The sequence below is a fragment of the Engraulis encrasicolus genome, chromosome 21, assembly GCF_034702125.1.
Source record: "Engraulis encrasicolus isolate BLACKSEA-1 chromosome 21, IST_EnEncr_1.0, whole genome shotgun sequence".
Lineage (NCBI taxonomy): Eukaryota > Metazoa > Chordata > Actinopteri > Clupeiformes > Engraulidae > Engraulis > Engraulis encrasicolus.
In genome coordinates, this window is record NC_085877.1 from 6,904,215 (window position 1) to 6,928,911 (window position 24,697).

The following is a 24,697-nucleotide window of genomic DNA, read 5'->3' on the forward strand; positions in this document are numbered from 1 at the left end:
AGAGAGTTGGAAATGGAAGGATTGAAAAGGAGAGCGGTACATGGAAAGAGAGAAGAAGGTAGAGATAAAGAGAAAGGGGTAAGGAGATTGTGAGTGCAATGACAGAGCGATAGAGCGAAAGGAGGAAAGGAAAATGAGAAGGGGAGTAAGGAAAAAGGTAAAGACAGGGGAACAGAGAGGTCAACATGAGGATAATAACATCAACAAAGGAAAGAAATGCAGAAAAAAATGATAGAAACATCATGAAAAAAAGGATAACACAGTAGGAAAGAGACTAGATTAGGAACAAGAATGTAGTGGCAAATCAAAATCAATACATCAGCATGTCTGGCCTCAGAACTCTCTTGAGAGCTGGAACTTTCCGACAGGCCCGAGCAGGCCTGGAACTGTCAATTGGTGCATTCTAAGTAAAGACTTCTAGACAGATTTACAGCATGCCCTGTGGGCTCTATGTCTCGTTCTCTCTCTCTCTCTCTCTCTCTCTCTCTCTCTCTCTCTCTCTCTCTCTCTCTCTCCATCTGCCTCTCTCTTACTCTTTCTCACACCTTTTACACATGCAAACCCTTCAAATGAAGCGCTCACTTGATAAAAAAACAAAAGCGAAGAGTTTTTTAACACTTCCTGCTTTCAGACCGACAAACCATTTTCGCACACAAACCAGAGTTGACGAGGAGGACTTACGACAGAAGGTGTTGTTCCGCCTCCAGTCGATAGACACCCCGGCCTTGGCACAGAGGTCGGCGTAGGACTCCAGGGCCTGGCACAGCGCCACGGCACTACCACCTGTGCCACACTGGTCATACACGCAGTTCTCAAAGTAGGGTGCGGGGTCCACCACCTTATGGCAGGCCTCGAAGATGCCTGAACACGACAAGACAGAAATCTGGTCAGCCCTCAAGGGGGAACATGAGGGAAAAAAAGGACATGTATGCAAATAGCCTTTGTGTGCAATATACTGTGCTGTACATGGGCACGTGTGTGTGTGTGTGTGTGTGTGTGTGTGTGTGTGTGTGTGTGTGTGTGTGTGTGTGTGTGTGTGTGTGTGTGTGTGTGTGTGTGTGTGTGTGTGTGTGTGTGTGTGGTAACTAAATGAATATTTTTTTTCTTTATTCTTAACTTCTTAAGGCATGGCCCCTGTTAGCTGTGTAAGTGGCTAAGTGTAACATCGTAGTAGTGTAGTACTATGATAGTTAAGTCTTTTGAATGACTAGTAATGATGCTCCATGTGTATTACAGGGTGTGAGTACCTTTGAGGTCGGTGATCATGCCACAGCTGCTGGGCTTCTGAGCTTCACTCTCGATCTTATCGTCACACTCGTCTATGCCGCCGTCGTGAGAACAGCTGGGGGCAGAGAGATGGTGGTGAAAATCTCAGTGCTATCCCAAACCTTTTGATATCCCAATGTAGAATTGAAACCACTGAAAATGTTTGATACTTTGACATTGAATAAAAAACGTATCGTATCGTAAACCAAAAAGAAAACACCAGTGAATTTTGTCCCACAGTAATGCAGGTGACTATGTTACCCCAATCCAATTAACTCAAATGCAGACAGCATTTAACTTTTCTGTTGTAACATAAAGATTACCCTAACTGGAGACGTTAGAGAGATGGTAATGAAAATGTGTTGAGAAAATAAAAGACAAGTGAATTTTGTCCCACACATAGTGAATGACTTTAACCCAATTCAATGACCCCACCTATAGATACCACTGAACTTTTCTTTTCTATAAACATTCAACTCCACTCAAGGTCTAAATGTTTAATCCTAAAAAAGTCAATTTTAGGAGCAGTGCAATTTTTGGATGTGTATTTTCCAGAGGGAGAGGAGCGGATCATTTTCATGGTGATTTTAATTTCTTCAGAGATTAAACAACTCACTCTGGCCGCTCGTCAGGGACCTGCCAGCTTTCTCCCAGCTCATTAGTGGTGGCCGCTGGAAGGCCGTCTGGCTTCAGGTTGTCGTCTCCTGGTTTCCCGTTATAGTTTCCTGCGTTACAAGGAAAGACAAAATGTAGCTCAAGTCAATTCAAGCCATCTCATTTATAGAATACATTTAAAAGTAAAAGTAGGAGTAGGCCCCAAGTCCTTTGCATAATGAGGTAGTGCCCAGATTATAGGTATACAGCACATCCCTAAAATTTGTATTCACTCACCTAAAAACAATTGTAAAGAAAGCGTTTGTCCTAACTCATGCCATGTTCAAAGTGGAATAGAATTAACAGACCTCACTTTATTGTTTTATCACTACCTATTCTCAAATCGACATCTAAAGTGTACGCTATGAGAAATGCAACAGTCACTGAAAGTGAATGCAGCCATTGAAAGTTAATCCTCTTGTAACTCTTGCTAGTAAATTCAAATTAATGAACACCTACTTCACAATTGTTTATCTAAAGTATGTGTATGTTGTTTTTTTTCGAACACCCTATATAGTTTGGCCAACCCTAAAATAAAAAAGTAGTAATTGAACTTCAACTGAAGTACATAATAGAGATACGGCCAGTTGAACTTTCAAGGATATACACGTATGGGCCTCTGGAAGTTGACGAAAGACAGAGTCTCATCACAGACAAGCAGGAAAAATCTGGGAAAGAGTTTAGGTGCCTGTTGGTCATAATTCTCAAGATGGATTACTGCTCGGGCCAACTGGGCCCAGACCCAGGGGCCCAAGAGTCAAAGGGGCCCTGAAGACTATATAGATAGATATAGATATAGCTGGCCTAAAAACCCTGAATCTTTTTGTAAACTACCCATGGAAAGGGGGACCTCTCTTGTTGTCTTGCCCAGCGGCCCTTGGAGTCATAATCCGTCCCTGATAATGCTTACCGCACATGCCGCACAGGAGGCCGTTGTAGGATGAAGGCAGGGTGACGTCGGCATGGTGGTTGCCATCGAAACGCACGCGCAGCCCAAAGTCAGTTTCAAGGACCACAAACTTCCCGCTCAGGTAAATCTTCACGTTCTCAACCAGGGTGACCGGCGGAGTGACCCTGAAGCCATTTACCTGTGTCAGCAAAGAGAGAGAGTAACGCACGTCATTCCCATAGTTGTTAAACAATGTTGTTGGACTGTTACTGCAATTAGTGAAAACCTTCGCTTCGAAAACCAGTCCTGTGATAATTGTATTTCCCTGTAGGCAAAAAAAGATGGAGGCCGGCCCTACTGGTTTAAGTAAAAGTAGAGCCTAATCACTGGCTTCACTGAGCGTGCACTGTCTTGCGCCACCACCCATGTCATTTTCACTATCCTCTAATCTCCAACTTGTTTTCCTTTGATGGGTGAAGGGGGGTCTCACTGCAAGCACCCATTTAGTACTTGTGATTGTTCAAAGACAGGGGGCTCACCTGGACTTTACGACCCTTCTCCAGGATGACGCGCTGACCGTAAACCTCCACGACCACCGCCCGGACGTAGGAGACCTTCTTGTTGCTTCCGCGGTGCTCGTTCTGCGTGTCCACGGTGAAGTACGGCAAGCCGGAGGTCTCGTTGCAAGGCTTGGTCAGCGTGTAGGAGCACGCGCCCATGAAGTGGTGGGTCTTCTGATCAAACGACGTGTAGTGGGGATCTCCAGACACAGAGCAGGTTCCCTTACCTGCAGCACAGTGGAAACCTGTTTAATAACTAGATTCAGTGATTTAACGGGCAGAATTACCGATTTCAACAGATTTACAGTAAGAGGATTTCACAGCTCGCAGACAAATTGGCATAATTCCTTAATCTGTTAAATCGTGACCTCTGTTCTATTTTTTGGGGGTCTTTTTCAGACTTTATTATGGCCGTGACAGTACGAGAGGTAGACAGGAAGCGAATGGGGAGAGAGACGGGGAGGAGAATCGAACCGGAGTCAGCCACATGGCAGGCGAGTGCCCTACCAGATGGCCACGGCAGGGCCCTATGTGATCTCTGTTCTAAATGTGCTGTTACCACAATGGCAATGGCCAAGTCGTGATGGAGTTACTGTAATGTCATTTTAGTGTAGCACTATGATAGTCTTTCCAATGACTAGTACAGTTGTTCCACTAGTGGGAACAGTGTGCATTATAAAGGCTACTCAGCTAACGGATCGTACTGAGGGGCTGGCAGCCGTAGTCCCCGTCCTCCAGTTTGCACTCTTCCGTCGGGGAGCAGGTGGTGTTGCGGCACTCGATGGTTCCTCCACCATGACACGTGCACTGCTGCTTGCAGCCCTCCAGATACCAGCTCTCGTTCGCCTGCAAATACACACAAACACAAACACACACACACACACACACACACACACACACACACACACACACACACACACACACACACACACACACACACACACACACACACACACACACACACACAGTGAGTTATTCCTTTGCCCATGGAGGCACTGTGTACCATTTCATCCCTGTGCCAGTTCCAACAAGAGCAGGCCCCTGTGTGTGTGTGTCCACTGGACCCTGTCTGTGAGAGTCAGCGTTGGCCCTTTTATTCTGCACAGCCTCCTCAGATGTTGCCTGGCGAGCCATGGAAACAGGAGCCTTGTAAATGGCTTTATGGGCAACCACAGGGGAAAAAACCCTTGTTAAAGTTCAACCAAATTTCATTCATTGGTTCAACAAAAAAAGCCCAGCTGAGCCACTACAGTCTGTTTGAGCAACAGGCTCAGCATATGCACTGTATATGGGCCTCAGTATGTAGTGCTTTCAGCATGAAATATAGTTCAAGTGCATATCTGTGTTAGTTTAAGTGTTATGATGTCGATTTTCAGGTTTTTTTCTGCCAGCAACCTTTGAGTGTGTGTGTGCGTGTGCGCGTACGTGCGTGTATGCGTGAAAGAGCGAAAAAGAGACCAGAAAGCAGAAAGAAAGACCAATATATGGACAGCACGCGGTGGGTGTTGGAGACTCACGGGATGGTATGAGCCTTGCGAGTCTTCACAGCCGCAGTCCTTGAGGGGGACGCACTGCTGGTCGCTGAGGACAAAGCCGGGGTTGCACTGGCAGCCCTCCACACACTTCTCACCACAGCCAGGGGGACCGCTCACCCCCAGACACGTCTCCGGACACGCGCTCACACACATGGTGTAGTGGCTGTTAGGAGGGCAGAAGAGAGCTGCAGGGACACAAGGAAGGCGAGAGAGAGAGAGAGAGAGAGAGAGAGAGAGAGAGAGAGAGAGAGAGGGAGGGAAAAATTAACTATAGGGGAACCACAAATTGTCTGCAAGATAACAATTGTCTTAACATGAACATGAAATTTCCCTATATGTATGACTATATGTCCATAATTTGATATCACTGATAATTTACAAAGGACAATCCCCATGCCCACAAAAAGAGGGTGTAGGGACGGGGGAGGTGGGGTGAGTGGTAAACTCGAGGCAAGTGTACGAGTAAGTTTTGATGGCAAAGCAATGTGAAGGGCGTGTTGCACTTTAGTGTGAAAATTGCATTGGACATTTTTGCCTTGGGCATTCGCACACTTTCGTATGCAGCAGCTTGTGTGCGCGTGTGTGTGCGTGTGTGTGTGTGTGTGTGTGTGTGTGTGTGTGTGTGTGTGTGTGTGTGTGTTTTAAGACTCTAAATGTCTGAATTGGTTAGCATTACACTGCTTGCAAAAGCATGGCTGTCATAACTGGGTGGTGTAGTGTGTGTGGTGGACATATGTGTAGTGCACTCAAACACAAAAGACAGAAGTGTATGAGAGAGAGAGAGAGAGAGAGAGAGTGGCGAGAGATAGGAGAGAGACAGAGACAGAGAGAGAGAGAGAGAGAGAGAGAGAGAGAGAGAGAGAGAGAGAGAGAGAGAGAGAGAGAGAGAGAGAGAGAGAGAGAGAGAGAGAGAGAGAGGGAGAGAGAGAGAGAGAGAGAGAGAGAGAGATAGAAAGACACAGAGAAAGAGACAGATAGAGACATACGGCAGAAGTCTGGCTCCCTCCACTGGTGTACGGTGGCTCCTGCGCTCAGGCAGGCGTCGGTGTAGGCCTGCAGCTGTTCACACAGCATGGTCTGCAGGCCGTCGTAGCGGCACATGTCATACACACAGCTCTGGAAGAACGGCAGCGGATCCACCACCTTTATGCAGTCCCTGGGAGCGAAGTGCAGCAGAAATGCAAAAAAATGGGAAACAGCTCTACAGGCTTAAAGGTGCACTGTGTAGGATGGTGGCCAGAGTAGGTATTGCAACTATGCTGCTCATTGAAACGGTGCTGCTTATTGGCAGGTTTGATCTTTTCATGAATATTTACTAAGTAATAAACTATTATATAAACTATTATTTAATACTAGTATGACCAAAGTACAGTAAGTTTTGCAGCTACAAATGTCTATTACTGGAAGTTCAAAATGGTGGACATTGAGAAGATACAACTTTTCATGTATGAAAAGTGCAAGTGTTAGGGAGTTTGTCTTCATAAGTTCAGAGGGCTGAAGGGTCGAATCCCACCCTTACCTATCCCTACACCTCCATCCATGGCTGAAGTGTCCTTGAGAAAAGCACCTAAACCCACGTTGCTCCAGAAAATACAACCTTCAATACCCTGTCCCTTTGGATAAAAGCGTCAGCTAAATGTCATGTAATGTAATGTAATGTAATGTAATGTAATGTAATGTAATGTAATGTGTCCTCACCTGAAGGGGCCCTTGGTGTCCTGCATCTTGCCACAGTTGGCAGGATTAGTTACAACAGCCTCCAGTTCGGGTTTGCAGGGGGGATCAGGGGTCACATCAGGCTTGCAACTATGAAACACATGAAATACATTTGATTTTCATTTTAGTTTAACCTTTATTTATGCAGACAGGATTGTCCCATTGAGACTGGGCGTCTCTTCTGCCAGGGAGCCCTCAGTTAAAATGGCAACCAAACAGTAGTTCCAAATACAGACATGTACGTTCATAAACATAAAAAAAACACTTACATAAAATACAGGAGCAAAAAGTTGAGTGAAATATCTTTAAAAGCAACAAAGTTTCATGTAGTATGGGCCACGTCATTTTGGTACTATTTCACAAGACAATCAGAATTCACGAATACAGAATTCAGAACACAAAAAGACTATTCCTGAGACATAAATAGAAAAAAAAACAAAAGAATCAGCTACAGGCTTTACGCAAAATCCCCTTAAAATTACTTCAAAATCTAAAAAGAACCTTGTGGGGATTTTTCTTAGTAAGGTTTTAGTGATTCCAGACGCTAATTCTCAACGGCAGCCGCGGGGGCCTGCAGAGAGAATGAGAAGGAGACGGCAACTCACACATCATCTTCGTCGTCATCTGTCTGCCAACTGTTCCCAAATTGATCGGAGCTATCGGCCTGGGTACCATCTGGCTTGGTGAAGTCGTTTCCAGGTTTACCATCATAGTTTCCACACAGCCCGCACATCTGGTCATGGTATGTGCTGAGGGAGAGAGAAAGAGAGAGAGAGAGAGAGAGAGAGAGAGAGAGAGAGAGAGAGAGAGAGAGAGAGAGAGAGAGAGAGAGAGAGAGAGAAAGAGAGAGAGAGAGAGAGAGAGAGAGAGAGAGAGAGAGAGAGAGAGAGAATGGAAGAAAGAAAGAAAACACAGATTAGAACCACACGTGCAAATGCCCTTTGTGGATTATGTGAAAATGATTATCTATACACTAGGCAGAGTCTTGTTTTCAACTATGTAAGGCATAGGTGCCATATACAATACTTAAATCGCAGCAAACTGCGATACTGCATACTCCTATCACGCCACATACATATATAACAGTAGCTCATTTCTTATTTGTTTCATATACTTGCTTTTTTGCATGGGAACCTCAAACAAAACTAAACAAAAAAGTTTCCGATCCTGGCGTCCTCACCTGGGCACGGTGATCTGAGCGTAGTGGTTGCCGTCCCAGCGCACCTTGAGGCCAAAGGTGGTCTGGAGGGTGACGTACTGGCCGGCCACAGACAGGGACATGAGGGGGGATGGAGAATGGGGGAGGGCCACCCTGCGTCCTGCCACCTTCGCCACGTGAGAGGAGGATATGAAAAGAAGGTAACAGATAGAGATGAGCTTTAGGGGGTCGGGTGGGGTGGTGTGGTGTGGTGTAGTGTGGGGTGGGATGGTGTGGGGTTTGATAGGCTTGACAGACAAAGGTCAACACATCCTGGCCAATGCCTCTAAATGTCTTCCTTGTTAAGAGGGAAGACAAACGCAGCCTCCGGGAAAGCCTCTCTGATCCCCGCTCAAGATTAAAGAACAAAAGGATTGCAAGTCGAGGAGGGAGCGCACTACCACACGGGGTGGAGAGACTTAAATGGATTTGTCTGTGGCTGCGGAGAAGATATGGAATAGATGAAGGATCAAATGGATGAAATACAAGGAAAAACAAAGGATAAAAGACAGATCTGATCCTAAGATGATACTATGATACTAATCCGGAGATTAGACAGAGGTTGTGACAAGCGGAAAGTCAATAATGTGTGTGTATGTGTGTGAGTGTATCCCTGTATTTGTGTGTGTGTGCATGTGTGCACACACATTTGTACGTGTGTTGTGTATGCGTGTGTATGATGTGTAAAGGGTATAATGTGACCTAAACACCAACTAAGCGCTTTTGAGGAATATCATTAACAACCTGTTGTGGACAACTCAACAGCTGTAGGACACTGGGGAGATTCAAAAACTCTGCAGCACCATATTTAAGTAGACGGCACATCTCTGATGATGGCAGTCCCCATCTGCTCACCAGCACAGTGATCCATAAAAACCAGGACAAAGAGACTACAAAACAGTATCTACCCAACAGCATTTACTTCACTAAATTGTGCTACCAATATGGATGGGATTAGTATGGCTAATGTACTTGTATTTACTAGTATGGCTCTATGTTCTTGTATATGTGCATGTGTGTGGTTGGGATACAAGTGGGTGTGTGATGTTTTGTGTACATTTTAAATATACTGTATATTTTTATCTTTCCTTTACCTAACTTACTGAGAATGGACTACCTAATGCCGCCATACTTGTTACAACAATATGATACACATTCTATTTCATCTGCTCACCAGTATCCTTCTGCTCTTCATCATTGTCACGGTGATGCCGTTGACGGTCACGTAGAGCTTCCTGAGGTAGGAGACACCGCTCACTCCTCTCTCTTCGTTCTTGCCCTCCACAGAGAAGAAGGGGCCTGAAATGTAAAATGTCAATTTTCAGCATTTCATATTTTAATTCGAATTAAAAAAGATTCTCACATTCCCGGCTTAGTCCATATCTAACATTGTCAAAATCATAACAAGAAGGAAGTTGTAAGTGTGATGAATATTTTGAGAGCAAAAGCAGGAAACAAGATCAAGGTTCAGATACAAGAATATGGGGTTTATGTATACTATATATTTACTATTGACTGCTGCGTTGCCAAATTCACTCTTATTGACATTCGATGAGCCATGTACAGTACACCCACCCAATACCAATATTTATATTGATTGAATTGGACTTTTTCATCTTTTTTTGTATGTACTATTGTGGTCCGTCTCCCAGGTCAGCCGCTTGGATGTGCATGTTTGAACCTGTCTCAGCAAGCAGCTGTCCACTACTGTAGCTGCCGTCTCTTCTCTTACCGGTGTGATTCTTGCAGCTCCGTGCCAGAGTGTAGGTGCAGGTGCCCATGAAAGAGTAGAACTTGTCATCAAAGGTGTTGTAGTGCGGGTCCCCTGAGATCGTGCAGTCCTCAAAACCTGGGAATAATACAGTACACAATGTTACCTTTAGGCAGAGTGTTAAAACACACCATGGGTACTATTGAATTAATACACGGGTCAACAATGATGTTTTAGTAGTAGCACATGTCAGGGTGGTGCAACCACAGCTAAAACCACTATTGTGCACATTGAATGATTGTTTTGTTTTCATTAGATTATCTAAGAAGTATATTCATTGCAGTGAGTAGATTAATTACCAATTACTAATTAATTCATGGGCATTAGCTGTGGTTGTACCACCTGACGACTGAGCCCCAAAACAAACGTCATTGACCCACATACCGGTTTGTACAGGTATCTGTGATCTTTCATGGCCAGATTGGAAAAGCGTGAGAAGAGGTGAGAGTTAGCTAGCATTAGACAGTCCTCTGATTAATGCCACACTCTTCCTCAAGTGGGGTCTGATAGTTGAGGCTCTGGTTTTCTTGAGAAGAGACCAATTCTTACCGACAGGGTAACAGCCCACCACTCCTCCTTGCACTGCGCACTGCTGCATCGGGGGACATTCAGTGGCCTGACAGGTGATATTGGGCGAGTTGCACTTGCACTTCTGCTTGCAATCGCTGGAGATGAATTCCTCACCAGACTGTGGATTACAAAAGAGTGTTAAGTATTAAAGACGACATGATTTCAACTGAAAAGGGACCATATCATGCTCTTGGAATAGGCGTAAGTATTTCTTATAAAGACAAGTTCAGTCAGTTCACGTGAAGGAACATTGGTGTAGTCTATCCTTTTTTCTATCCTGTGGGTTTTTGCATTGTATGATACCCAATATTAGACAGCAGCAACCCCATCCCTAGCTACATTTCGTTACGGTTACAGAAATGACCAAATGAGAAAAATCCCCCCTCACCTCATAATATAGTCCGTTGAATTCACATCCGCAGCTCTCCTTCTTGACACACTTGTTACCACTGAGGACATATCCTGGGTCACACACACATCCCTCTGAACATGTGCCATTGCACTGGCCGGGTGTCGGCTGGACGCAGGAAGGCTGGCAAGGGGACGCGCATGGCTCGTAGTGGCTACTGGGGGGACACTTAAGAGCTGTCAGGGGTGAAAAATAACATTGTGCTTTAGATTATGTGCTGTGGCCGGCGTCCTGAATCCATCCTCCCATCTATCTAGCACCTACAGTACACGTAATGTAAAAATCACAATGTGAAAAGGTGTCCTAACACCTGTCGGTGAGATGAAATTAGAGGGACTAAAACTCTTTAATTAACATATTGAAGTTAAGTTCTGACAGGTTATCTTTACTATAATACATGTACAGTATATAAGACTTTGGAAAAATATACATTATTGCCAGTATTTTTACACTTGTCTTTGTGTAATGGTGCTATTGTCTATATGCCCAAGTGTTCAAATTCACTTTGGGGCAATAAAGTTTTCATTCATTCATTCATTCATTCATTCATTCATTCATTCATTCATTCACAAGCACCCCTGCCCCGAAACTCACGACAGAAGGTGGCGTTTCTCCAGGTCCCAATGGTGACTCCACGGTCCTGGCACTCATTCACATAGGCCTCTATGGCCTCGCAAAGGGCAGAGTGGAGTCCATCCAGTTCACACAGGTCAAACATGCAGTCCTTGAAGAAGCTCTGGAAGACAATTAGTGTTGTGATTAGGAAACTGAATATTGAATATAGGGCAGAACTGTGAACTGTCGAGTTAGAATGAGGTTGTTGATATCAGGGTATTTTCACACCTAGTTCCTTTGACTCAGTTCTGTTTCTGTTCATATTATATTGTGAGTGTATTAAAAAAGAACCGGCTAGTCTTTCTGGTCTCATAATGGTTTTATGGTGTGCCAGTCCTCTTTTTGATAACATCCGGTCCTCTAGAACAGTGTTTCCCAACCTTTTTTGTCTTGTGTACCCCCTAAGCCTTTTTGTCCTAAGATGAGTACCCCTCACTCATGCTCTATATGCCAATGTGTCTATTCCCCATGCATTTGTTAATTTTTCCACGTACCCCCTGCAGTGTGCTCGCGTACCCCTAGTGGTACCCGTACCCCTGGTTGGGAAACACTGCTCTAGAGCTCTCCTTAGGTGATTAAATCTAGTCAAAGGTGTAACTTGTCAGGACTCATAAGCGAACAGTACTGAGACCACGTCAATGAAGGTCTCAGTACGGTTAATTTCCAAGGGGTCTGGGTACACTTTGGAGTGTTCAAATATGCACAGAAAATGCTGAATCACAGGTCTAAGTTCGCTTAAAGGCTGAAAAGGACCAGATGTGATATCCTTAGACTCACATTGGGATTTAGTCGAGGGTGGCATTCAGCGAATGGGCCTTTGCTGTCCAGTATGATTCCACAGTAAGCGGGACTCTCATATTGATCCTGTTCGTCGTCCGTACATCCTGGAATGACCTCATCAGGCTTCTTGTTGCATCTGAAAATGACAAAACAGCAAAGTTTACGGTTCCTCATATGATATGAGAAATGACTGCGAAAAAGACATCCATCTTGGTGAGTCACCACTGTCACAAGGGTTAATGTTAGAAATATAAAGCAAGCAAGCAACTTCAGTTTGTGTTCCACTTTCTATGAAACAATACATGCCGATTTGTGAGTGACATTTCAGTGCGATTCGGTACTGTTTTTTCACCATTGTCGGAAATAAATGTTGGGTTCAAACACTGATTTTCTTGAAAACTAAACTATAACACAGCCAGCATATTTGTTTTTAAAATGCTATTATGATTTGCTGGTCATGGTTTTTAATATGGGTTCAGAAACTTGCCTCTATTATTATGCCACATTCCCACATTCAGCTCTCCTCATCCCTATTCATTTCAGCCCATTACACCTCCGCCTGTCCTTTATTTATCCACCACCACTGACACTTCATATTATTTTTGTGGGAAAGAGCACACATGCGTGACAGCAAATTGTCGTAACAACTGTGAAGAGTGTATTTATACTACACAGTGTGTCTTACTTTGGGTCGGCGTTCCAGCTATCCCCAAACTCCACGGGGCTGGTGACCAGCTGTCCGGCCGGGTTGCGGAAATCATCCTTGGCCTCTCCGTTATAGTCTCCACACAAGCCACACACCTTGTCCTTATAACTGCCACATGAAATGAAGAGACGTTAGACAGTGCATCACTGTGATAATAAAAACAATGTCCCTACATCAAAGCTTCAAGTTTCTTTGGTTTCAGACATGTCACCTTCGAAACATGCCAGGTAAAAGATAAAAACTTGTACATGTCTGAAACAGAAGGAACTTGAAGATTTGATATAACTCTAAGACAAAATAAATGTTACAAATGGACTGTATGTCCCTACATGTTATGTCTGTAACAGTGTTTATTGTTTATACATACTCTGCTATCACTTTGATGTCCATATAGTGGTTGCCGTCATAACGAACTGTCACTCCAAAGCTCATAGCCACTGTGTAATGTTTTCCAGACTTGTAGACAGAAACATCTGGAGCCGGGTTCAGAGGTAGGTTCACATTGGTCTTGTTGAGCTGGGTAAGGATATTAAGTATGAATATTAAAGACCCACAACCACAACCACAACCACATGCACCCAGCACGTACCCACACAATACTGCATATGCACTATCTAGATAGATTTTATACTCTATTTTATGTGCAAACAGTTCCCATACAGTGACAATTCTCATTAAACCAGGTCATGGGCGTCAAAAGACTTATGATAGCTTATGAAAGCACTGAAACACCTGAGCACGTTTCTTTTTTCTTTCCCTCTCCACTATTTGCCCTCTCCTCACCTGCACAATTCCTCCTTTCAGGATGGACACAGTCAGACCACTGACGTGGACGTGAACCGCGTCCACATAGCTGATTTTGTAGTTGTTGTTGCGGTTCTTGTTGGTCACGTAAACCTCGTAGTGTGGCACGCTGGTCGTGTTGCAAGGCTTGGACATCAGGTAGGTGCAGTTGCCCATAAAGTTGTACTTCCGCTTATCAAAGGTGGTGTAGTGGGGATCACCAGAGGCAATGCAGGTGGAGGTAGCTATCAGGGAAAGAATGAACCCAAAGAATTTGTTATGAATCACTATGGAAAGGCATGCCAAGCACGAGAAACACTTGACTGCTCGGTGACCCCCTGACGATGTTTCTACTCTCTGCCGACAGTTTTACACAACATTTTGGTGAACTGATAGTATTGCTGCTGTGCCATTACCTTTTATTTATTTTACTGATCTGTAAAAGGCTTAAGTAGACATAACACACATTTTCTTCAAAACATAGATGTATTTGTATTTTGCTTTTGATTCAGCCAGAGTACTGCTTGAAAATGATCTATCATTAAAATATTCTATTGATGAACAAGCATTTCTCTAAGTTCTAGATGGACATGTACGTATGTATGTGGTTGAATGCTATTCTTAGGCGTACTATGTATTTCAGCTCACTGTGTTTTAGTGTTTCATGTTGAGCCTTGCCAACCCTTAAATGTAACAGAATGGAATCGAACAATAGATGGGCAAATAGTTCACTCTGTTCAGTGTTCACACAATGAGGTCAAGGCCCTGAACTGATGAAAAGTATTGGTTTACATAGTTGGTTCCTGAACAGGAGGAATGTAACCGCAAAATGTGTGACTTATCTCTGGTTTCACATATTCAAAAAAAAGCTCTAAAGAAAGAATCGTATGAGGAGATATTATTTTCAGAAATAGTTACGGCCTTTGTGGTTCCATTCTAAAATAAACTCCGCTGTTTGCCAGCAAATTGACGTCACAATACTTCTTTCAATTATAGACTGCGGCAACAAATCTTTGATGAAAACACCCTTAGTTTTCCGCTTTCTAACAAAGCAAGTAAAAGTCTTAAATAACTACACTTACATTTAGGGTAACATCCACTGACTCCATTAACCTCTCTGCACTCCTCTGAAGCTGTGCAGCTGTTGTCTACGCAGTCAAGAGTGTAGTTTCCAGCACAGCGACACAGCTTAGAGCAGCCATCCCCAGATATGATCTCCCCAGGCTAATAGAAGAAAGAAAGAAGACAATAATACACAACATAAACTCTTACGGTTACAACGCATTGCTTATTAAGAACATAATACGCGTAATATCAGGGGACAATGTGTTCATACCTCATAGTAGCTGTTTTCAGCATCCAGACAGCCACACTTTTCAATGGGCACACAGCGTCGACCTTTGAAGACAAAGCCTGGCTTGCAGAAGCAACCGGTGATGCAGGAGCCAGTGCAGTTTGTGGAGGGCTCCTTACAGCTTGGGATGCAGGCTGGGCCACACTCTATGTACTCCGCATTAGGTGGACACTTCACTGGTAGTCAAAATAAGTGTTGGCATCCACACATTTACATGTGCCCCGATTGGAGGAGAAGAAAGACAGAGAGAAAAAAAAACTTCAGATGATGAATGCATTCGACAAAAGACCATTTTAGGTAAGACATATTTAAGAGTCAAGGTTTTCCTCAAAACTGAATGTGAAATATTTTAAAGTGCCATACCAGGAGGTGTGGTTGGTTTGGGAGTTGTTGGTTTTGGGGTGGTTGGCACTGAAATACACAACAAAATGTTACATTGTACAGTTCTACTAAGGTATAACACAATGTAACATTCATGAAGCCCAAGGTCGCTTTACAAACAATAAAACCTGTAAGTATGCCTTTAATTTACGTACAGAATACAGAAATGACAAATGTTTCTCGTTCTTCTGCAGATGTTTACTTGATCATTTAAGACACAGTAAAACAGAGACCATGATGTGATGACATACCTGGAGTGGATGGTTTTGGTGTGGTTGGGACAGGGGTGGAAGGTCTGGGAGTGGTTGGTTTGGGAGTGGTGGCTAAAAAAAGAAAACATTCAGTAAAAGAATGTGAAACTGGTCATCAGTACAGATGATATGAATTGCCAAATTGGTGTGTATTCAGAGGATTTTATTTCACACTAATGTAAGCAAGCCAAACAAAACCAATACGTACGTATTGGATAGCATCCCAGAATTCCTCCCTGGACGCCACACTGCTGTGAAGGGGGACATTCTCCACTACTGCAGCTGACAAACGGAGGGTTGCACCTGCACTTCAGGTCACAGTCTGAGGTGTAGAACTCCTCTCCGGGCTTGTAGCAAAAGCAAAAGAGATGGACATACAGTATTTTAGCTAACAATGGGGGTTTACTTAACAAACAACATAACTAATTTAAAAAGGAGGCTTCAGTCATTGTGTCAAGGCCATTCACAGTAGAAGAATATAAAACATGTGATGTGTGTCTGTTCACCTGGTAGTATTGGCCATTGGTGTGCTTGCATCCACAGCTGTCGCTCTTAACACATTTGCCAGCACTGAGAACGTAACCTGGGTCACACACACACCCCTCTGCACATGGTCCGCTACACTGCCCTGGAGGAGGTGTGACGCAGGAGGGCTGGCAGGGTGAAGCACAGGACTCATAATGGCTGTTGGGAGGGCAAGTCAGGGCTATGGGGAGGAAACAAAGAAAAAGATGGATGTCAATACGGTGTGTAAAATGACTGGCAGGGAAAAAGCAAAGAAACTCAATGTAGATGTCAGCAACTCACGGCAGAAGGTGGCGTTTCTCCAGGGCCCAATGGTGACTCCACGATCCTGGCACTCATTCACATAGGCCTCTATGGCCTCGCAAAGGGCAGAGTGGAGTCCATCCATTTCACACAGGTCAAACATGCAGTCCTTGAAGAAGCTCTGTATAAACCACAATACAAACAGATGAATATTAACAAGTGAAAGACTTTTGCATTTTAAATTCTGAAATGGACCTAAATTTACAGAAACTCACGTTGGGATTGACCCTGGGGTGGCACACAGCAAATGGACCTTTGGTGTCCAGAATGATTCCGCAGAAGGCAGGTTTCTCATACTTATCCTGCTCCTCTGGAGTACAGCCAGGGAGAGGAACCTCTGGATTTTTGTTGCACCTAAAATGAGGCAATAAAGAAAGATATTGATTAGTTTTACAAATATACAGTGAGCAGTAGCTCACGTTATTTTTCTCTTTTTTTGTATATCACCAGATCTTACTTGGGGTCAGTATTCCAGCTGTTGCCGAAGTCATTTGGTTTAGTCACTAGCTCTCCAGTGGGAATGCGGAAATCATCATTGGGGTTTCCATCATAGTCTCCACAAAGACCACACACCTTCTCCTTGTAGCTGCACAAAAAAGCAAATTATACTTGTCAAGTGAAAAGACCACATCTTAACACCTTTTCTAAGCATTGTTAACTTTAAAGAAATCCAAAGAGCAACTGATCATACAACATTAACAAATTTGTGCTAAAAAGTTAAACAAGTCACCATGTTGTGCAAAAACACAGAGCTTAAGAGTGATTCTCTAATTCGCCTACACTTTTAAGTCCGTGGATTTTATTTGGCAATTCCACTAACTATTAACTGCATCCAATGATGTTTTGGACATTAGAAAACGTTTATCTTTCATATAATACAGAAAGTGTAGACATAGCATTATTTCCCTCAGCAAGAATGAATATTTAATACTGGTTTTGGGCGTTTTCATGCCGTCCTGTTTTCCAAATGTCAGATTCAGTCTTCATATTAGCATGTAAAGAAACTTGTTTTGCCCAAGACGATTGCAAATGTTGATTCAAAGTAATCATCACAATATGACAAAACTGTCAGAAAGACCACTGTCCTTTCCATTATACATGAAATTTGCCATTTTGTGTGTGTCCACGAAAACTGTGTTAACCGTGTCACGGTCTGAAACCTCCTCCATAAATCAGTAATGGTTTGGTCTTAGGCCATACGAATAACATCATGTGATGTCATAACCTCTTTGGCAGGATACGGGAAGACTTTTTGGTAAATTTTGGGCTCCATCCTTCCATAATTTAATCCATTCTTTTTCATGTTCTCATAGCGGGAAAATTGCCTGTCAACAGTGTTATCAACATATTCATAAGAATCTGAATTAGAAATCACATGTAGAAAAACACAGATAAAGCATACAGATACATGAATTGATTAAGGTGTTGTGGTGGAACTTCTGAGGTCCTCAGTTAGCACAACACCATGAAAATGGCTGAAATGTCAACGGTGTTACCGTCAATGGTGTTACAATTAAGTATGACAGTCAGGGTTGCCAGATGAGGCTGATGATTTCCAGCCCAAAAAATGATCAAAATCCGCCCTAAAAACCCGCCCAATTCTATTGATTTATATGGCAGTGGGAAGGTTTTTTCTGATAGATGCCATTTTTACCCGCACACGGCCATCCTAAGCAGCCCAATTGGGCGGGAACCAGCCCAATCTGGCAACACTGATGACAGTTGAGGAGGAGTATGTTTTTGCCAATTTATATCCATATTGAGAGACAAACAAACAAAATAATTTGTTTTCTAGGGAGATGGGTTTGTCTGCTCTGTTTTTTTCTCCTAAAAAAGTGCCGACTTGTTCCCCTGCACTGTTGACCGTAACACAGTTGAGTTACACCGTTGACTGTTTTGAAAGTGTTTTTGTGCTATTTATCCCTTATGTGTTGGAAAAAATCCTATGAACATACACTAGGGATTATCTCTGGAGAAGGAAGTCTTGTGTAAGGAGGGTGACTATATTCAAATCAGACGTTACAGGGATTTATGATGAAAAATGTGTCAGTCTGTATCACACTGACTCATAAAATCCTACTTATGAAGCTCAAAAATCACATTTTCTATATCAGTTGCACAGATTAATGACAACATTACTGCTAAGGGACATAAGCACTTTCAAACATATATTGTTTCAACTCTGTAGTATTTTTATATAGGTTTGAAATGACATAGTATTTGTCCATAACACTGTTGACAAAATAATTAAGCAAATGTTCGCTTTCATTAGAGTATTTATCAAATGATTTAAGATTAAGCTTGGCAATTTGTTTGTTTGGAAACTTAAATATATACACTATGTAAACATCTAGGTCATTTAGTTGAAAAAAAATACTGATAATTGACATTTTGCTTTTGCCAAAAGCGTAGGGAAATCGTAGAATCACTCTTGAACTTACGCTGCTATCACTTTTATGTCCATGTAGTGGTTGCCGTCATAACGAACTGTCACTCCAAAGCTCATGGCCACTGTGTAATGTTTTCCAGACTTGTAGACAGAAACGTCTGCAGCTGGATTCACAGGCAAGTTGACATTGGTCCCGTTGATCTAGGAGACAAATAGAGATGATAAAAGAAACGGTTACACTTAACTTGGTGTGTCGCTGCATAACACATTCATAACAGCTGTTATACACTTTGCATGAAGGATTCATGACTGATTCGTAAGACATTCATAGCAAACCTTTCAGAAACCTGGAAGACAAAAGGACAGCAACTTGTCAAAATAAAAGCTTCATCTAAACCCCTCATCTAACACGCAATGCTGCTTTGTTTATCTTTTATTTTAACGAGTTGCTGTACTTTCATCTTCCATGTTTATGCAAGTTTTGGCATAAATGTATAATGAAAAAGTCACGAATGCTCCATGCAAAGTGTATAAAAGCTGTTATGAATGTGTTATGCAGGGACACACCAAGTTAAGTGTTACCGAAGAAACTCTAAGAAACAGTTGAGAAACTACAGGATAGTAATGCAAGAATTCTACATAATGGAAAATCATTTGTTCAATGCTTTATATGTACATCCATTAACATTTTCTTTTCCATTTTTTAATGGAAAAGCAGTGCGCTAAGGTCTCCTTTTATCTTACCCGCACAATTCCTCCTTTAAGTATGGATATAGTCATGCCATGGACGTATACATGCACCGCTGCCACATAGCTTATTTTCTTGTTGTTGTTTCGGTTCTCGTTGGTCACATGGACCTCGTAGTGTGGCACGCTGGTCGTGTTGCAAGGTTTGGACATCAGGTAGGTGCAGTTGCCCATGAAGTTGTACTTCCGCTTATCAAAGGTGGTGTAGTGGGGATCACCAGATGCAATGCAGGTGGAGGTGGCTGTGGATGGACACAGTTTCAATGACACAAAAAATACAAGAATCTTTGAATCACTAAACATGTGAGAGTGGCAAACAGCACCTTGAGAAGAAAGAGAAATTAGCTACTAAGATATACCTTGAGGATAACATCCAGGAACTCCATTGACCTCTTTACACTCCTCAGTGGGAGCACAGGTGTTGTCCACGCAGGTGAGACTGTAGTTTCCAGCACAGCGACACAGCTTAGAGCAGCCGTCACCAAACACAACCTCTCCAGGCTAATTTGGAAAAGAATAAACGTTACTACATCACCTGCATTTTGTTAAAAAGCATCTAACTGGTATATTTCTGTTGTTTGTTGTCTTAATTGCACCTCATAGTAGTTGTTGTCCTCATCCAAACAGCCACACTTGTCAGAGGGAACACATCTGTTTCCAGACAGCACAAAACCTGGTCTGCAGAAACAGCCACTGACACAGGACCCAGTGCAGTTGGAGGAGTTAATGGTGGGCTTCTGGCAAGTGGGAACACATGATGGACCACATTCCAAAAACTCAGAATTTGGGGGACACTTCACTGTATGGAGAAAATGTTAAGGAAAAAAAGGTCAGAAGATGAACATTAATAGATGTGCAATAAAAGCAGACATGCCTGTAGTTGGTAATATGATGATAAATGACATGAATGTCCATGTATAATGCTAAGCTTTGTCATCAATGTTTTCCCAACAAATTAACCAGCATCCTGGACTTTTCAGCTGACTGGTGCACCTGATTCTAAATCAGCATTTAATTCATGACTGTGCCTCAGCTGTTTACATTTGCCTTGTGCCCTGACCTTATTTCAAACCTGGGATGCTCCTTTGGTAAATCATTACCATTTGGCCAATATGCCGATGAGAATGTGTGCAGGTTGTTGAAATAGATGCTTTCTAGATTTGCTGTGTATAGATAACTTTAGACAACTCTGCATCTGACTCCTTAAGAAAGTAGCTAATTTTTTGACTGGCAGGTTGGAATTCTCAGTTTATTTGCTAGACTTGTGCACATCAGTCCTGATCCACAGCTGCTATAAGCATAGCGTTTTGAAACTGGGGAAGGACGGAGCAGGTTACCCTCGTTAGTTACAAATGGCACAGTTAACAATGACTCTTCACTGGAGAAAATATTACTTGCACTTTGGGAGACATGTGCATTGAACTTGGCTGTGAGCCACTCTGTGGCTGTCTTCATCATTTGAAATGTAGATGTGAATTATTTTCAGGCATTCAGGCAATTTCTTCATGATGATTTAAGAGCGGTCAAAGACGTTTAAAATGATCAAACATTACTATGGAGACCCAAAGAAAACAACAATAACATACCTGGTGTTGTTACTGGAGTAGTAGATGGCTTTGGTGTTGTTACTGGAGTAGTGGACAGTCTGGGGGTTGTTGGCTTGGGGGTAGTGGCTGGGGAATGAAAACTCACATTGAATTTCTACTACAGTACTCTTTTCTTACAAACACACAAAATCACACAAAGGAGAAACAGCAAAACAAAACCAATACGTACGTATTGGATAACATCCCAGAATTCCTCCCTGGACGCCACACTGCTGTGAAGGGGGACATTCTCCACTACTGCAGCTGACAAACGGTGGATTGCACCTGCACTTCAGGTCACAGTCTGACGTGTAGAACTCCTCTCCGGGCTGATGACAAGATAAATGGTCAGAATTTAAACAAATTAACGATTCTTTATTCCTATAACAGACAACATATTTTACCTTTATGACAGACATTTTCCATCCAGCACACATGACACTTGGAGTAGAAGGAAATAAAACAAACAAAGCTGTCTGTTCACCTGGTAGTATTGGCCATTGGTGTGTTTGCATCCACAGCTGTCGCTCTTAACACACTTGCCAGCACTGAGAACGTAACCTGGGTCACACACACACCCCTCTGCACATGGTCCGCTACACTGCCCTGGAGGAGATGTGACGCAGGAGGGCTGGCAGGGTGGAGCACAGGAGTCATAATGGCTGTTGGGAGGGCAGGTCAGGGCTTTGGGGAGGAAACAAAGAAAAAGATGGATGACAATGCGAAATAAAAATTTCTCGGAAATAAAGCATACAGAAATGTATACTTAGAACTTACGACAGAAGGTGGCGTTTCTCCAGGGCCCAATGGTGACTCCACGGTCCTGGCACTCATTCACATAGGCCTCTATGGCCTCGCAAAGGGCAGAGTGGAGTCCATCCAGTTCACACAGGTCAAACATGCAGTCCTTGAAGAAGCTCTGTAGAAACATCACAATACATACAATTTAGAATGCAAAAGTCTCTCATTTGTCAAAAGTCCCCCGTCAGTAAAATGGTCCCAAAGTCATGGTTACTCACGTTGGGATTGACCCTGGGGTGGCACACAGCAAATGGACCTTTGGTGTCCAGAATGATTCCACAGAAGGCAGGTTTCTCATACTTATCCTGCTCCTCTGGAGTACAGCCAGGGAGAGGCACTTCTGGATTTTTGTTGCACCTAAATTGAGGCAATACAAAAAGATATTGGTTGGTTTTGCAAATACTTGTATACAGCGAGCAGTGGCTTGTTATTTTTCTCTTTTTTTGAACATCACCAGATCTTACTTAGGGTCAGTGTTCCAGCTGTTGCCAAAGTCATTTGGTTTAGTCACAAGCTCTCCAGATGGAATGCGGAAATCATCATTGGGGTTTCCGTCGTAATCTCCACAAAGACCACACACCTTCTCCTTGTAGCTGCACAAACAAATGTTAAGTTTGTCAAGTGAGACAGCATAACCATTTGCCAGCTGTTTTGCTAGTAACTTTGTTTGATCTTGTTCACACATTGGGTTACAATCAAAGTGGCAATTACAGTAACTGAGTATGCCAAGAAACAGCGACAGATAAAACTAATAACAATAACTCACGCTGCGATCACTTTGATGTCCATGTAGTGGTTGCCGTCATAACGAACTGTCACTCCAAAGCTCATAGCCACTGTGTAATGTTTTCCAGACTTGTAGACAGAAACGTCTGCAGCTGGATTCACAGGCAGGTTCACATTGGTCCCATTGATCTGGAAGATGAACAGATCAAAGACAATAAGGACACAAAAAGATGCAAAACCTTTTCATGAACTTTCAGATCTGTTTAAAATGTGTTGTGAAATAAAAGATGTCGAAATTCAGCTGATAAATAACCTTAATAAGAAATTAAAATATTAAAAGTATCTGCACAGGTTCACATTTTCGTTTTTTTTTATTTAAAAGTAGAGTGCTATCTTACTCGCACGGTCCCTCCTTTAAGAATGGAAATCGTCATGCCATGTACGTAGACATGCACCGCTGCCACATAGCTTATTTTCTTGTTGTTGTTTCGGTTCTCGTTGGTCACATGGACCTCGTAGTGTGGCACGCTGGTCGTGTTGCAAGGTTTGGACATCAGGTAGGTGCAGTTGCCCATGAAGTTGTACTTCCGCTTATCAAAGGTGGTGTAGTGGGGATCACCAGAGGCAATGCAGGTGGAGGTGGCTGTGGATGGACGCAGTTTCAGTGACACAAAAGATACGAGAATCTTTGAATCACTAAACATGTGAGAGTGGTAAACAGTGCCTTGAGAAGAAAGAGAAATTAGTTAATGGGATTTACCTTGAGGATAACATCCAGGAACTCCGTTGACCTCTCTACACTCCTCAGTGGGAGCACAGGTGTTGTCCACGCAGGTGAGACTGTAGTTTCCAGCACAGCGACACAGCTTAGAGCAGCCGTCACCAAACACAACCTCTCCAGGCTAATTTGGAAAAGAATAGATGTTAATTCATTACCTACATTTTGTTAAAAAGCATCTAACCGGTATATTTCTCTTGTTTGCTGTCTTAATATTACCTCATAGTAGTTGTTGTCCTCATCCAGACAGCCGCACTTGTCAGAGGGAACACATCTGTTTCCAGACAGCACAAAACCTGGTCTGCAGAAACAGCCACTGACACAGGACCCAGTGCAGTTAGCGGAGTTAATGGTGGGCTTCTGGCAAGTGGGAACACATGATGGACCACACTCCAAAAACTCGGAATTTGGGGGGCACTTCACTGTATGGAGAAAGTGATAAGAAAGAGGGTCAAAAAACTGAATTAATGGACGTAGAATAAAAGCAGAAATGCCTGCAGTTGGTTAGTAATATGATGACACATAATGTGTCCCTGTATGATGCTTAACAATTTTCACGATTCTTTCAGAAGTATCCAAGATGCTTCCAGATAAGGTTGAAATGCACAGACATCACTATGGATACCCAAAGAAAAAAACAATGACATACATGGTGTTGTTACTGGAGTAGTAGATGGCTTTGGTGTTGTTGGTGTCGGAGTGGAAGGTCTGGGGGTTGTTGGCTTGGGTGTTGTGGCTGGGGAATGAAAAATAAACATTCAATTTCTACTTCACTACTTCAATTCTACTTAATTCACTTACAAACACACAAAATCACATAAAGGCGAGGCAGCAAAACAGAGCCAATACGTACATATTGGATAGCATCCCAGGATTCCTCCCTGGACGCCACACTGCTGTGAAGGGGGACATTCTCCACTACTGCAGCTGACAAACGGAGGGTTGCACCTGCACTTCAGGTCACAGTCCGAGGTGTAGAACTCCTCTCCGGGCTGATGACAAAAAATGGTCAGAATTTAAACAAATGAACAGTTCTTTATTTCTATAACAGACAACATACCTATACTTAACCTTTCTGACACTGATATTTTTCCTCAAGCATACATGCCACTTGGTGTAGAAGGAAATACAACAAACAAAGCGGTCAGTTCACCTGATAGTATTGGCCATTGGTGTGCTTGCATCCACAGCTGTCGCTCTTAACACACTTGCCAGCACTGAGAACGTAACCTGGGTCACACACACACCCCTCCGCACATGGTCCGCTACACTGTCCTGGAGGAGGTGTGACGCAGGAGGGCTGGCAGGGTGGAGCACAGGACTCATAATGGCTGTTGGGAGGGCAAGTCAGGGCTTTGGGGAGGAAACAAAAAAGAAGATGGATGTCAATGTGAAATGAAAATG

General features: G+C 43.1%; 1 protein-coding gene across 1 annotated transcript in view; it reads right to left on the reverse strand.

Annotated features, from left to right (window-relative positions):
- zanl (zonadhesin, like) overlaps positions 1–24,697 on the reverse strand; it is a 62,855-nt gene that overhangs the window by 19,823 nt on the left and 18,335 nt on the right. Inside the window, exons 45-90 of the mRNA XM_063187632.1 lie at positions 24,447–24,646; positions 24,147–24,285; positions 23,943–24,029; positions 23,513–23,715; positions 23,276–23,417; positions 22,914–23,158; positions 22,556–22,704; positions 22,254–22,382; positions 22,008–22,146; positions 21,766–21,907; positions 21,473–21,672; positions 21,179–21,317; positions 20,989–21,075; positions 19,999–20,201; positions 19,762–19,903; positions 19,400–19,644; positions 18,708–18,856; positions 16,724–16,852; positions 16,482–16,620; positions 16,246–16,387; positions 15,945–16,144; positions 15,647–15,785; positions 15,439–15,510; positions 15,170–15,217; positions 14,789–14,982; positions 14,535–14,676; positions 13,453–13,697; positions 13,037–13,185; positions 12,649–12,777; positions 11,961–12,099; positions 11,163–11,304; positions 10,548–10,744; positions 10,139–10,277; positions 9,551–9,667; positions 8,993–9,117; positions 7,801–7,946; positions 7,226–7,369; positions 6,603–6,710; positions 5,891–6,060; positions 4,887–5,089; positions 4,074–4,215; positions 3,349–3,596; positions 2,831–3,008; positions 1,883–1,991; positions 1,248–1,342; positions 682–861 (exon numbers count right to left, since the gene is read on the reverse strand). Coding sequence (XP_063043702.1) covers positions 682–861; positions 1,248–1,342; positions 1,883–1,991; positions 2,831–3,008; positions 3,349–3,596; positions 4,074–4,215; positions 4,887–5,089; positions 5,891–6,060; positions 6,603–6,710; positions 7,226–7,369; positions 7,801–7,946; positions 8,993–9,117; positions 9,551–9,667; positions 10,139–10,277; positions 10,548–10,744; positions 11,163–11,304; positions 11,961–12,099; positions 12,649–12,777; positions 13,037–13,185; positions 13,453–13,697; positions 14,535–14,676; positions 14,789–14,982; positions 15,170–15,217; positions 15,439–15,510; positions 15,647–15,785; positions 15,945–16,144; positions 16,246–16,387; positions 16,482–16,620; positions 16,724–16,852; positions 18,708–18,856; positions 19,400–19,644; positions 19,762–19,903; positions 19,999–20,201; positions 20,989–21,075; positions 21,179–21,317; positions 21,473–21,672; positions 21,766–21,907; positions 22,008–22,146; positions 22,254–22,382; positions 22,556–22,704; positions 22,914–23,158; positions 23,276–23,417; positions 23,513–23,715; positions 23,943–24,029; positions 24,147–24,285; positions 24,447–24,646 — 7,050 coding nt within the window. The remainder of the gene's footprint in view (positions 1–681; positions 862–1,247; positions 1,343–1,882; positions 1,992–2,830; positions 3,009–3,348; positions 3,597–4,073; positions 4,216–4,886; positions 5,090–5,890; positions 6,061–6,602; positions 6,711–7,225; positions 7,370–7,800; positions 7,947–8,992; positions 9,118–9,550; positions 9,668–10,138; positions 10,278–10,547; positions 10,745–11,162; positions 11,305–11,960; positions 12,100–12,648; positions 12,778–13,036; positions 13,186–13,452; positions 13,698–14,534; positions 14,677–14,788; positions 14,983–15,169; positions 15,218–15,438; positions 15,511–15,646; positions 15,786–15,944; positions 16,145–16,245; positions 16,388–16,481; positions 16,621–16,723; positions 16,853–18,707; positions 18,857–19,399; positions 19,645–19,761; positions 19,904–19,998; positions 20,202–20,988; positions 21,076–21,178; positions 21,318–21,472; positions 21,673–21,765; positions 21,908–22,007; positions 22,147–22,253; positions 22,383–22,555; positions 22,705–22,913; positions 23,159–23,275; positions 23,418–23,512; positions 23,716–23,942; positions 24,030–24,146; positions 24,286–24,446; positions 24,647–24,697) is intronic.